Source organism: Carcharhinus amblyrhynchos, chromosome 10, assembly GCF_965287045.1.
Source record: "Carcharhinus amblyrhynchos chromosome 10, sCarAmb.v2.hapA, whole genome shotgun sequence".
Taxonomy (NCBI): Eukaryota; Metazoa; Chordata; class Chondrichthyes; order Carcharhiniformes; family Carcharhinidae; genus Carcharhinus; species Carcharhinus amblyrhynchos.
The window spans coordinates 73,359,331-73,372,432 of NC_137333.1; the positions used below are offsets into that span (position 1 = coordinate 73,359,331).

The 13,102-nt window shown below is 38.7% G+C and overlaps 1 protein-coding gene across 1 annotated transcript in view; it reads right to left on the minus strand.

Moving 5' to 3' along the window:
- Nucleotides 1–2,370: 2,370 nt before the first annotated feature.
- mipepa (mitochondrial intermediate peptidase a) overlaps nt 2,371–13,102 on the minus strand; it is a 141,963-nt gene continuing 131,231 nt past the window's right edge. The window contains exon 19 of the mRNA XM_080197342.1: nt 2,371–3,737. Coding sequence (XP_080053468.1) covers nt 3,640–3,737 — 98 coding nt within the window. The 3' untranslated portion in view covers nt 2,371–3,639. The remainder of the gene's footprint in view (nt 3,738–13,102) is intronic.

Here is a 13,102-nt window from a genome sequence, read left to right on the forward strand (position 1 = left end):
CTATCACCTGAAAGACAACATATTTCCACAGAATTATTTTGCAATGCCAACTTTGACTACAAGCTCCAGTACTAAAATATAACTTCAATTTGTGACCTAGTCACAGAAGGGAGATGCTTTCACTGAAATAAACTGACATTTGGGAGTTATTTTATTGGGGGGGGCGAACAAGGAGAAAAACATTTACTATTTTTGAAAAATCATTCCATTGTTTTAAAACAAAATTTCTCCATTAAGATAGGGATGGGGAAAATTTTACGTGCCGAGTGTGGCCTCTCTTTAAATACTTGCTAGTAACTGCAGTTATCATAGAAGTGTAATGAAAATGAATGCAAAGCCAGAAAAATAAATCCACAAAGTGATAAAAAGGTAGACAGGGAGGGATCAGAAGTTTTGGGATACAGGCACAGCAGGAGTCAGGAACTTAAAGTAGTGGACATTTGGAGGAGATTATGGGATATGGGGATTGACAGAATCACAGGGATTTAAATATAGGAATGTCCAAAGCATTGGCATCCTAGGAGGCAACGTAATTTAGCAAGTAAATGGGATGTAGTTTGTGTAGATTTCAGTATATTAGCTATACTGGAACAAACTGGCTTGGAATGCAGCTAGATCTTGAGCACCAGTCTTCCCTATTACTGCCAGGATATTGTCAAGACCCATAGCCATTCCAGTATCCAATGCCTTTAGCTGTTTCTCAAGATCACGTGGAGTGAATCAATTTGGCTTAAAACTGGCATCCACGATGTTGGGGACCTCATGGAGGCTGAGTTAGGTCATCCACCCAGCACTTCTAGCTGAAGATGATTGCAAATACTTCACCCTTGTCTTTTGCACTGATGTGCTGGCCTTTTTACCTCACTATTGTTCCCTCATCACCTATCACCGGTCAAATCCAGCAGATATTTTATTCAGGACTCAGCCAGCTTGATCGATAGTGGCGCTACTGAGGCCATTCTTGGTGATGAACATTGAAGTCCTCCACCCAGAAAGCACTGTGTCTTTGCCACCATCCAAGAGTTTTTCAACATGAACAAAAACTGATTCACCAGCCGAAGGTGATTTCCTTGTCCATATTTGGCTTGATACCATGAAGCTTCATGGGGTCCAGAGTCAATGGGTAATAAAATCCATGGACTGGTAATCACAGTCAGGTTGCTGCTCTGTTCCTATCTATTTACCCTAAAGTGCAGGTATACCTTTCTTGTCTAATCTTTCAACTCAGTTTGTGCAGCTGTCCAAGAATCCTCTTAATTGAGTGAAGATGTGTCCAGCAGAAGACACGTGCCATTTTTTATGGCACTGGCTGCCATAAAGCAGTTTATTGGTCCAGCCACTTTGAAAAGCTCAGGAGAAAGTGTGTGTAAAGTGGGCAGGCTGGATTGGGGGATGGGGGGGGGGGTGGGAGAGAGAGAAGAGGTTGGGGGGGGGGGGGGGAGAGAAGAGGTGGGGGGGGGGGAGAGAAGAGGTGGGGGGGGGGGGAGAGAAGAGGTGGGGGTGGGGAGGGTAGGATCAAGTGGTCTATGATAGGTCAGGTGTGCAGGGAGGAAGGGTGGGTCGGGTGGTCAGTGCTGGTATGAGGGAGTGGGGGTGGGGAAGAGTTTGTTAATCAGTGGGAGTTGGTCAGCAAGGATAGTTAAGGGGCTACAATGTACTTGTAGAGATGGGTAAAGGGTGGTTTGGAAGCTGGAAGGCAGTTGGGGTGTCCTGTGGGGGTTGGGAATGAGTCAGTGCTATAATTACTCTGGAATTAGAAGTGATTCTAATTCTTCTAAATTTTTCTGGTTAACTGTTCCCGTAACAGTTGGAACCATGCAAAGATTGTGATTTAAATTAGAGTATTGGACAGTTCCCAGTTCTGGATAATTGCCCAATGCAAATTTGAACTTGCTGGACAATTACTGTGCAATCTTTAACTGGGACCTTCAGGAAGGGTTTTCTCACAGCATCTTTGGGGAATCCGCTGCATACAACGTCCCAGCGGTTGGAAGTTATGGGACAATGCTGTGGAATTGAGGGCAACTCCCTTCTGATTGTATAGCATTGTCTGTAAGGTATGATTCCAGGAGTATGACTGTCAGGCTGTTGCTCGACTAATCTATGGAACAGCTCTCCCAGTTTTGAGAAGTCCCCAGATATTGGTAAAAGGACATAGGTTTTAAGGAGAATTTTAAAGATGAGAGAAGTACAGCAGAGAAATTTGGGAGGGAAATTCTAGAGCTTAAGGCACAGCCTTGAACAATCCACGGGATCAGGGAATCAAAGGAAATGCAGACAGATCACAAGATGCAAGAGTAGAGGTAGGCCTTTAGGCTCACTAAGTCTGCTTCGCCATTCAATGTGTTCTTTGTGTTGAGAAGAAAACAGTCTGTCTAGTCTCTATGCTGACACAGTACCTGATCTCAGAGGTTGTCACTGTCCTAACATGGAAATAAAAGTACTGCAGAATAAAACAAACCAGACGCAGAAATTCTACCTGCAATGTCGCAACATTTTCACCTGTCTGTTCAGCAAGTGATTGCCCCAGAAACTAGAATAAACTTCAACTGCATGTGGTGTAAATTTAACAGAATGAGTTGTTTTCATTTGTACAAAATAGGCAAGATAGATCAGTGGGATGCCATAAATTATGCACATAATCTGTCACTGTAAGATACACAAACAGCAACTAATACCATACAGGTACAGATAGACAATGTAGTATCAAGAAAGAAAAAACACAAGTTTAAACACATGCAATCAGATGTACTTCAAGGGCATTAAAGAAAATATATTTCTGATCTGCTATTAACTTTAGATGAGGTACAAAACTGTACATCCAAATCTAAAAGGTTAAAGTTTTCAAACAATTAATTTATAGCTGCACTATGAACTGTATGACGCTCATTATGTCCATTAAAAGTTGTTAAAATGGACATCACTTCAAAGTTGTAACTGGAATTTACAGAGAAAATAATTACATAGAATGTTTTGTTACAATTTCTCTGGGGAGAAATTAATGTGGGATACCCAAGCTGTACCTCATTGAATTTCTATCAGCGCTCTCATTCTCTACTCATTAGTCTGCTGACTGACTGTCAATGGGTTTGAAGATTTGGAAAGACTGTTTAGCCTTATTTGTTTGATGATCCTAAACCAGAATATCTGTTTGCATCCAGTTTGATACTGACCCCGAGAATCCATAGTATTCACCCCATCAATCCGTGGTGACAATGTAGATTGTGCAAGAAGTCGTGCAATATTCATTCAACAACATTATTACAGTAAGCAACAAATATAACCAGAATAAAGTGATCCCAGCATTTACTGATGTTCACAGGTGAACTAATTTTAATCTGCAAAAAGGTAATAATACATCGCATTATCCAGAATGCAAAGTTTTCCTGTTTCAAAAAAATAAAATTCAGAAATATTAAAAACACTCATCCACCTTTTGTTTTCAATAAAATTGAGAAACTGGTATTCCAAAAGGAACATGTACTTAAACGAAAACTAAAACAGTTAAATTAGGTTCCAAACAATACAAAATATGTTAATTGGAATTATGTTTATAAATCACAATATATACAAACACACACATGCACACACATGTAAATGCTGATGTAATTCAAACATCTCGCAGACTTGTATCTTAAGTTACTCAGAGTCCATGAAGAATGTTTCAAAGTTTAAATCCAGGTCTGACACCAAGGCATCAACAAAGTCATCCATTGAAGGTTTCTTCTGAAGCATGTCTGCAAATAAAACATGATAATTACAGAATTACTCAACTTTGTTTATAATACCTATTAAAATAATCTCTAATATAAATCATTTCCTTTGAAGATCAACTTCAGTTGTACTCTGTTCTACTTCTCAAGTGCAATTTCATCCCTGATCAATCATTTTCTTTTAGCAATAAACTTTTGTCACTTTTGACATGGCTTGAATAGTTCTTTTGACATTATCAAGATCTAGTTATAAGGAAGAAAGAAGCACTACCCAAGTTTACTATATTTAAATCAAGTACGTGACAAACATTCTGTATACTTGCTTTTCACTCTAAAATGGGAAAGTACTTAGAATAAGAAGTATTTTCCCTAGGCCTATCTTTAAACATACCAATTCTTTAAATCTCATTCTTGTCAGCAAGCCCTTTTCAAAAGTGTTAGGAAGGCAATGTAAACAAGCTGGCCCAAGTGTGTATCTATATTGCCTGCACTACTGAAAGGTCAATAAGGTCAGGTCATTCTGATACACTATCAGTACCTCATTCTTTATAGCTTGCAGTAAGTGGGCCATTAAATAGGAAATATCCACTGCATACTTATCACATGCTAAGACAAGACAAACAATTTCATTTTGAGAAGTTCATTATCCACTTCATATGAAATATAACAACAAACAATTGAAAACATGTCAAATACTTATTATCAGCAGCTAACTCCATCATTGGTTACTTTAAAAGCTTTTATTATGATCCCCATGGAGACTGATAACCTTTTAAAAAAACGAAAAGATTCCCCAAGATGTGAACAGAAAGAAAACCACTGGGCAAGATTTCACTTTTTACAACACATACTGTAACAAGCCAACTGAAAGCAATATCATTTACTTTACGGGTGAAGCGTTTTTCAAATAAAGTTATTTCAATAATCAGCAAAAGATATGCTGCACACATCTACAAGCACCCATTTCCTGCACAAATATGGGACCACATGTAATCTTATGTTCTTTCTAACTTAGCCTCTGTTATGTAGGGGGTCTCACTTTCCAGTCAATTCTTTCAGCCTGTAAGTCAGATTCACCAGCAGCTATATTCTATCGCAAGTCCAAGGACACAGTTTCAACTGACAAGACCCACGTTTATGAACTCTCTCTCACTCAGTTCACCACAGTCTTGCCCAATCTATTGTCCTGTCTCCAGCTCTCTGCTCTTTCTAATTGTTTACCACAGTAACAGTCTCTGCTCCAGACTGCTTCAACACCAGGATTCTCTTGAAGATTGGCAAACAGAAAACTGTTCCACTTGGAAACATCTTTACTTGTTTTTCTCTCAGTGTTCAGAAAACACAGGGTGACCCAACGCCATTGCAATTAGCATTCTATTTACTCCGCGGCTTCTTAGCCATTCGCCCCCATGGCACATGGGCATTTCTTGGTACTTAATGTCACAACCAGTTAATCCTCTGAGAATACTTCCCAACCAACATTTCACAAAAGGAAATAAAGTTTTTTTCCCAGTACATGGATCATCATGGAATTCATGATAATAATATGAAGCTTTGACTTGCCAAAATGTTTATAGTGCTGTTGATTAATTACTAATTAAATAAACACTACTAATTTAGTGAAAAAAAACTTACCATATTTTCATCCCAGATGGTCTAACCAAAGTTTTTCAACATCAATAGTTTTAAAAAGTATAGTAATAAGGTTTTCAGTTGTTACATTGATTACATTGGTATCAGTCACCTTAAAAACTATGTTAAATTCAAGTTTGAGAAAGAACATCAATTATAATTTTTTGATAGGAAACGCCAACTCCTTCTTCAGGAAGACAATTCTTCTTTAAAATAATCATTTGTTTCCATTGATTCTGGGTTTTTATGCTTATCAAAATTATCTCCGTGTATACATTTTTCCATATGAGCACTTATTACCATTGTTGAAACCCCCATCCCCAACATCTTCAAAGTCATCTGTGACGAAATATCTAACTGAAACCAACCATGTAAACACTGCATCTACAAGAGCAGGTCAAAGGCTGGGTGTTCTGTGATAAGTGACTCATCTGACACCCCAACGTCTTTCCACCATCTACAAGGTGCAAGTCAGGAGGGTAATGAGTACTGTCCACTTACCTGGGTGAGTGCAGCTCCAACACCACTCAAAACAGCTCAACACTGTCCAAGACAATGCAGTTGGCACCTCATCCATCACCTTAAACTTTCACTCCTCATACTACAGGTGCACTGTAGCTATAGATTTATCATCTACAAGATACACTGCAGCAAATTTCCAAAGTTTCTTCAACAGCATCCAAAACCTGCAAACTTTATCTAAATGAACAAGGGCAGCAGGTGCATGGAAACATCATCACCTCTTAGATTCTCAAGTTAAGATGGTGGGGAGTTTATCACCATTCTTCATCCTTTCTTACTCAAAATGTTGGAACTCCCTAATTAACAACAGTGAGTATATCTTCACTACACGAACCGGTATCTCAGCACTAGCTGGAATGGATAAAAAAAATCCTGATTTTTGCTAACAATAATTATGTCTAGTGAATGAATAAAATAAAAATCACTGCAATTTCTGTCTATTTAAAGGAGTGGCCCAAAGTTCCTGAATTCACTGCACCTATGAGATCATCAGCTCTTAGCACAGAAACAGGCAAGTCTGTTTCCTTTTATATGCAGGAAAAATCAGCAATATTTTGCTTAATCTACACTAACAATGAGGACAGATTTCAGGTATTAACAAAAAGATTTTGTTACAAAAATAAAAAAGCAGAAATTGTGATCCATCATGATTTAGACTGTTTAACCCTTCTACAGCAATACAAGTTTTACCAGTCACTGGGCAATGGTCAATTTTATGCCAATATTAATGCGGTTTTATGTTATTAGCCCATACCTCCTCATATTTAAGATAACCAAACCATGCAAGGTCTTTTCAGATGAGTATACAGAAAGGTTTCAGCTCACTGATCAGGTTATAATCGTGCGAAAGGACAATGCATTGATACATATACCATATGATCCTGATTTACATTTAATAATGAGGTTTTTGTCAGAATCCAGAGGGAGCCTTGTTCATCAACAAAATCATTGATGGGGACTGAGTGGAAACGACCTCATTCTAATTACTCCCTCAGCCTCTTTTCCATTGATCACAGTGTTATAATTCCCAAACCTTATTAAATTTCATCAGAAAAAGTCATTAGACATATTACTGTATAATTTACATATTAACAGTGAAACTAATTGCTGAGTATGATAGGCAGTTTCAGACACTTTATTTCAACAGAACGGCTTCAAAAGAACGACCAGGTGATTAAAGTATTCAGTACCAAGTTATGAAAAATTATCTCAAATAATTAAACTTATTTTCAAAGAAAAGTCAAAACTGAGGAGAAACTTCATATTGATCTTTGAAATAGTGAAAAGCATCAGTAAGGTTAAAACAAAGATACTTAACATGAATGACAAGTATAGGGCTAAAAAAAATACAAAACTCTCAAATCTGAGAATCGGAAAACTCAAAACTAGGGGTATGTCAAATTGACTACTAAAGCAGCTGAACTGGGATTCACTGAAACTTTAAAAGGAAGTCTGACTGATATATTTTGAGAACGGGAATCACCACAAATTGCAGAATTAGCTTATTTACTTTACTCTTGAAATAAAGTTTGTCAACCGCAGCATACTTAGCAAACCTGAAGGTACATTTTAGATCACTGTCACTTAAAATTGATACCCATACAACAAAACATTGAAAAATGGTGCAAGTGAATATTTAATTTAAATTTCCACCTGTCTGATTCCAGAGCCATCATTTTCCATCCACTGCATATTGCTGGTGGTGTGAAGTGAGCAAATATAAAAGACTGCCCATACTTCCAAGCACACCAGTTTGGAAAATACACAGCTGACTGCTCTTTTCCCTGTGAACAATTATCGAATAGCTACAGTACAGAAGGAGGCCATTCAGCGCATCGAGTCTGTACTCACTACAATCCTACCCAGGCCTTATTCCCATAACCCTGCTCATCCCCCTAACACTAGAGTCAATTTTAGCATGGCCAATCAATCTAACCTGCACATTCTTGGAATGTGGGAGGAAACTGGAACACCTGGAGGGAACCCACGCAAACACAGGGAGAACATGCATACTCCACACAGACAGTGACCCGAGGCTGGAATTGAACACAGGCCTCTGGTGCTGTTTGTATTGTAGGGTTGTGCCACCCCTACAATATAAGCTTTGATGACGTACATGTTAGGCAAGTACATCAGGGTACTTTACTATATTAACATAAACCCAAGCTGTTATAGAAGCTTACCCATCACACCACCAAAGCTGACCATAAATATTGAGGACTCATTCATTTCAGAGGTTGAGCAAGAACTTAATCCATAATGTCAACACCAAGTAGTTAACATTATGCATTCAAATTAAAATTGTTCCCTACTTTGGATATATCTGAACAGAATAAACTGGTGCCATTCCACAAGAACAAAGCTTTATAATAACGTGGTTTGTCAGCAGTCAGCTTTTGAAGTGAATACTTCACATTTGTAAACTTGCCAGCATCATAATATTGTGTTTCCTCTTCCCTAACCACAACTAACAGCATACCTCAAACACAGCAGGGAAAGCTTTTAAGTTAGTGAGAGTTAGTTAGCAATTATACAGCTCCATAACTGAAACAGTTTCCTCAATGTGTTATTTCAACCAGGCACCAAGGCATTTTCAGATGTTTCTTTTTCTTTTCAGTGAATTATAAAGGCAGCTTTTGTGGTAACTGATCCAACATAGCAATTACACAAATTGGGACTACTGTGGCTCATTTTGAATTGCATCCTTATTAGATCAGAGTCTAGGTTCTCATAGTAAAATGGACTCGCCCTTGCCTGGAGCTACTATGCCGCTAACATTCTCCTCTGTGAAGTGCAGGACTTAGCCCAATTAAATAGTGAACCGTTTACATTTAAACTTGCTGCAACTTCAGCAGTTCACCATTCATATGGGAAAGCAGATATATGACTTGGATTAACTAATAAATGTGTTATAAATACCTGTGCTGGCTCATGCAGCACTGAACTGGATGTAAAGCACATTTTTTTGACGTGGCAAACAGCAAATCCTCGCATGAAGTCAAGATTCAGATTAAAGTAGATTTTTTAAAAAACAAGGGTACTATATTTGAAATAAAAACAAAGTGGGAAAACTCAATAGGTCTGGCTGCATCTATGGAAGGAAAAAGAGAGTTAATGATTCAAATCCACCTATCTTCCTCAGAACTTTTACACTGTAAGGGTCCAAAAGCATAGATATTTTTGCAACCTTCAATTCAGATCTGTACTTGCTGCTCCTTACTATGAATTCCTAGAATGCTGTAAGAGGTTAAAGTATCAGTGTCTGTCAGGCTACACTTTAAATTTAAAACTTTGTTTCGAAAGATTATAGTACTAAATAGGAGACTGGATAAACCAAAAATGACATACTTAGCACTAGAGAAATATTAATAACAATAAGTACAATTAATGTGAAATATCTTTCACTCAGGCAAATGAAGCTATGGTGAACCAGGGATCCAAGCTGTGAACGCTCTTGGTCCTGGTACACATAAATGAACCAGAGTTTCAGTTAGAGTGTAAAGTAATTTAATGTGAAAGCTAGAAGTGGTGACTCAGCAGAAGCAGCCAAAACGCTACAGAGATCTTGATGATGCTTGCATTTGAACTAGTCAATCATTAACAACATAAGTTCAATGTGGACAAATTCAAAGGACTGAGCTCCGTGGTTAAGGTTGAACTAGCCAACAAGGAACTAAAGAAAGCATCTTTAATCAATTAATCACTCACTATATCTAAAAGCGTAGCAAAAAACAAGGCAAAAATGATGCACTAAAGTACTCTGTTTTGTCAAATTTACTGACACAGCCAGTTTTCAACAGCTGAAGTTTTTAGTAGGCTTGTAGGAGACCAAGACAGTTTTTTGAATTAGTCAATCAGATGCCTTGATGATCAGACTGGTTCTACTGAAGTTTGAAATCAATTAGGTATAAGGAATCTTCTACCTTCGCCAATTTCATTAGTGATGAGACATTTTAATTGCTCGGACGCCAAGAAAAATTTTAACACCAAGTACTGATGCTATACATTCATGCTGATCAGACTCTCCAAGAATAAGTCCCAAATACTGGTCCACTAGAATGTTTACAATGAGGGGCCATTTACCAGCTAGAATGACAATTTGGTGCAACACTGAGGGAGTGTTAAATAGTTAGACATTCTGTCCTATACATTAAATCAAGGTCCGCCTGTTCTAGTGTTTGGAATAGACTTCAGAGGTTTCTCAGAACTACTGAAGATAAAGAAATTATCTGGATGCCATGGCTAACATTCTTCCTCAAATGAACATCCTGCAAATCTGTTCAAATCACCTCATTGTGGAAAGTTACAAGTGTGAAGTTTTATAAGATGGTTATGTTTTAAACTGTCTCCTTTAATTCAAGGTACTGTAGTGGAGAGGGACATTTGTTCTTAACTTGTTTTCTCTGGCAATAAGCCCATGTGACCTGTCATTGAACAGCAACCCAGTTCAAGCCCTATTGAAAGTAAGATGCCACTTTTTAGCACCATGAGGCAGAGGAAAAAGCAGCTGACCTTACCATTGCCTGACTTACTGACTCAGAGACCCTGAATCGAGAAAGTGTATCCGAGAGAGAAAGATGCATAGGAAAACAGCAGCTCCTGTGAGTAGCAGAGGAAAAAAAATGTTTTTCGTCAATCATCAGGCAATGTGATGGGAATGGATTCTTTGGTTGAAGAGATGGAGATTTAAGGATATTGGGAAATTTGCCCTGATATGGAATGGAAGAAGAGTCACAGGAGTGGATTTTGCTAATGAAAGTCAGTTAGGGATTCTCAGAAAACTGAAGAAAATGACTTCTGATGAATAATGGATGTTGTGACACAGTCAGAGAGGAGAAGCAAGCCTGTTTGAAGTTGCTCTCATCTTCAGACTGGTTCCTGTAAAGGCTGCAATTCTGTGTAACATATAAATGCCACATGTGTTAGCAAAAAGGACATCTTTTCTGTAGTTCAGTACATTAGTTGCCAACTAATATTTGGTCAATGTTGCTTTTAGTGTGCTTACTACAGAAAGTTTTAGAACATGAGATCATTTGAATCAGTCATTAGGAATTCAAAATATTTTTTAGTTATCAGTCTCAAAGGGGATCGTTAAAGGAACCTTGTGCAGATGAATGTCACATTTATTTAAATACCAAAAGTCAGTATATTTTCTAAGTAATTTATTATACATGAAGCTCTCTAAAATGTTTCTGGGAGATGTGCTAAATTAACACAAGCTTTTCTTACTTTGAATGCAGATACGGGATTTTTACAAATTGTTTCAGGACAGAAAAACAGTTGATTGGCGGCGGACTTGGTGATTCATCCCCAGTTCAGAGCAAAGCTGGAAAAGCCATTTAACAGCCAAAAAACAACATAGCTCCTGGAGAAGACAGAGCCTCTGCTGAAATTCTAAAACATGGTGGAGATATACTCCTCGCACAGCTGCGCAACCTAACGTCTCTCATCTGGGAAGAGTGCTTGCTGGGGAATCTCAGTGACGTTGTGATCATGACTATATTCAAGAAAAGAGACAAGTATGATTGTGGTTACTATAGAAGAGTCTCCCTGACTTCTTCCAGAATCACAGTGCTGCTTTCACCCATCGAGATGCACCATAGATATGATTTTCACTGCATGACAAATTCAAGAAAAATGCAAGGAACAGCACCACATGGCCTTTCCTGACCTCAAAAAGCTTTTGTCTGTGAAATCCTGTGGAGCATCCTCCTCAACTTTGGCTGCCTTCAAAAATTTATCATTTCCACCTACTCCACAATGATCTATAAGCTGTGATCCTCACCAGCAGAATGCATCAGTGAAAACTGGGGTCAAACAAGGCTGTGTCATTGCACAAAATCTCTTCTTCATTTTCCTCACCGCAGTACCACACTTCACCCTCAGCAAATTACCCACAGGGGTGAACAGATCGGAAATTCTTCAACACATGCCGTCTTCAATCCAAAACCAAAACCATTCCAATCTCAATCATAGATCTTCAGTGCATGCACTCAGTCAGAAACTGAGCTCCAGGTTATTGTTGACTCCTTCTCTGAAGCATACGATAAAATGACCTTTCACTGAAAACCAAGGAAACTAAAGTCCTCTTTTACGCAGCTTCTGCAGCAAAACACCTCTCTCATCAACTAAAGTCAACAGTGATATATGGTAAATGTGGACCATTTTTGTATTTGGGAGCCTCCTCTTCGTGGAGGCAGACATAGACAAAAATATTTATCATTAGTCTTCGGCTGAATGAGAAAAAGGGTATTTGAGGATCAGGATCTCAAACCAGAGACTAAGGTTATGGTTTACCTGGCAGCAATGGTCTCCACACTCCTATGCGCTTTGGACACTTGGGCAACTTATAACCTGTACCTTTGCGAGATCCTCCAAATTTGGTGTCAAGAAGGATGGTCCAACAGCAGTGTCCTCTCCTGCCAACATGCCCAGCACTGAAGTGCTAATGGCTCAAAATCAGCTTTGAAAGTGGGACATGAAGTTCACATGGCTGATAGAAGACCTTGGAAGTAGTTTCTCAACTTGGGACTCTTGGATACTTTCAAGAGGACAGTGGGAACACTTCAGCCATGCACTCAAAACATCCCTGAAGAGGGTCAAACATACGAGTCAACTCATGGGAGATTGTGGCTTGCGGCACAAAAACATAAAGAGGATCAGGAGTAGACCATATGGCCCATTGAGCCTGATTCACTGTCAGTCAATACAATCATGGCTGATCTTTGGCTTCAACTCCATTTTCCCACTCACTCCCCACAACCCTTACCCCCTGCATGACAAAAAACTATCCCAGCCTTAAATGCATTTCAACACTGGAGCATCCACAACTCTCTTGGGTAAAGAACTCCAAAGATTTACAACCCTTTGACAGAAGTATTTTCTCATCTTCTCAGTCCTAAATAATTGGCCTTTTATCCTGAGATGTGCCCCAAGTTTTAGACTCCCCATCCAGCAGAAACAATCTTTCAGCATTTACACTATCAAACCACATCGGAATTTTGTAGATTTCAATTTGATCGCCTCCCATTCTTCTAAACTCCAGAGAATATAAATCCAAATTAATGAGCCTTTCATCATAGGACAACACCCATATGCCAGGGACCAATCTAGTGAACTCTCACTATGCCAATGCATAAATTTCTTAAATATGGAGATGTAAACTGCACATAGTATTCCAGATGTGGTCTTAAGATAACCTTGTGCAACTGTAGCACAACTTCTTTATTCTTGTA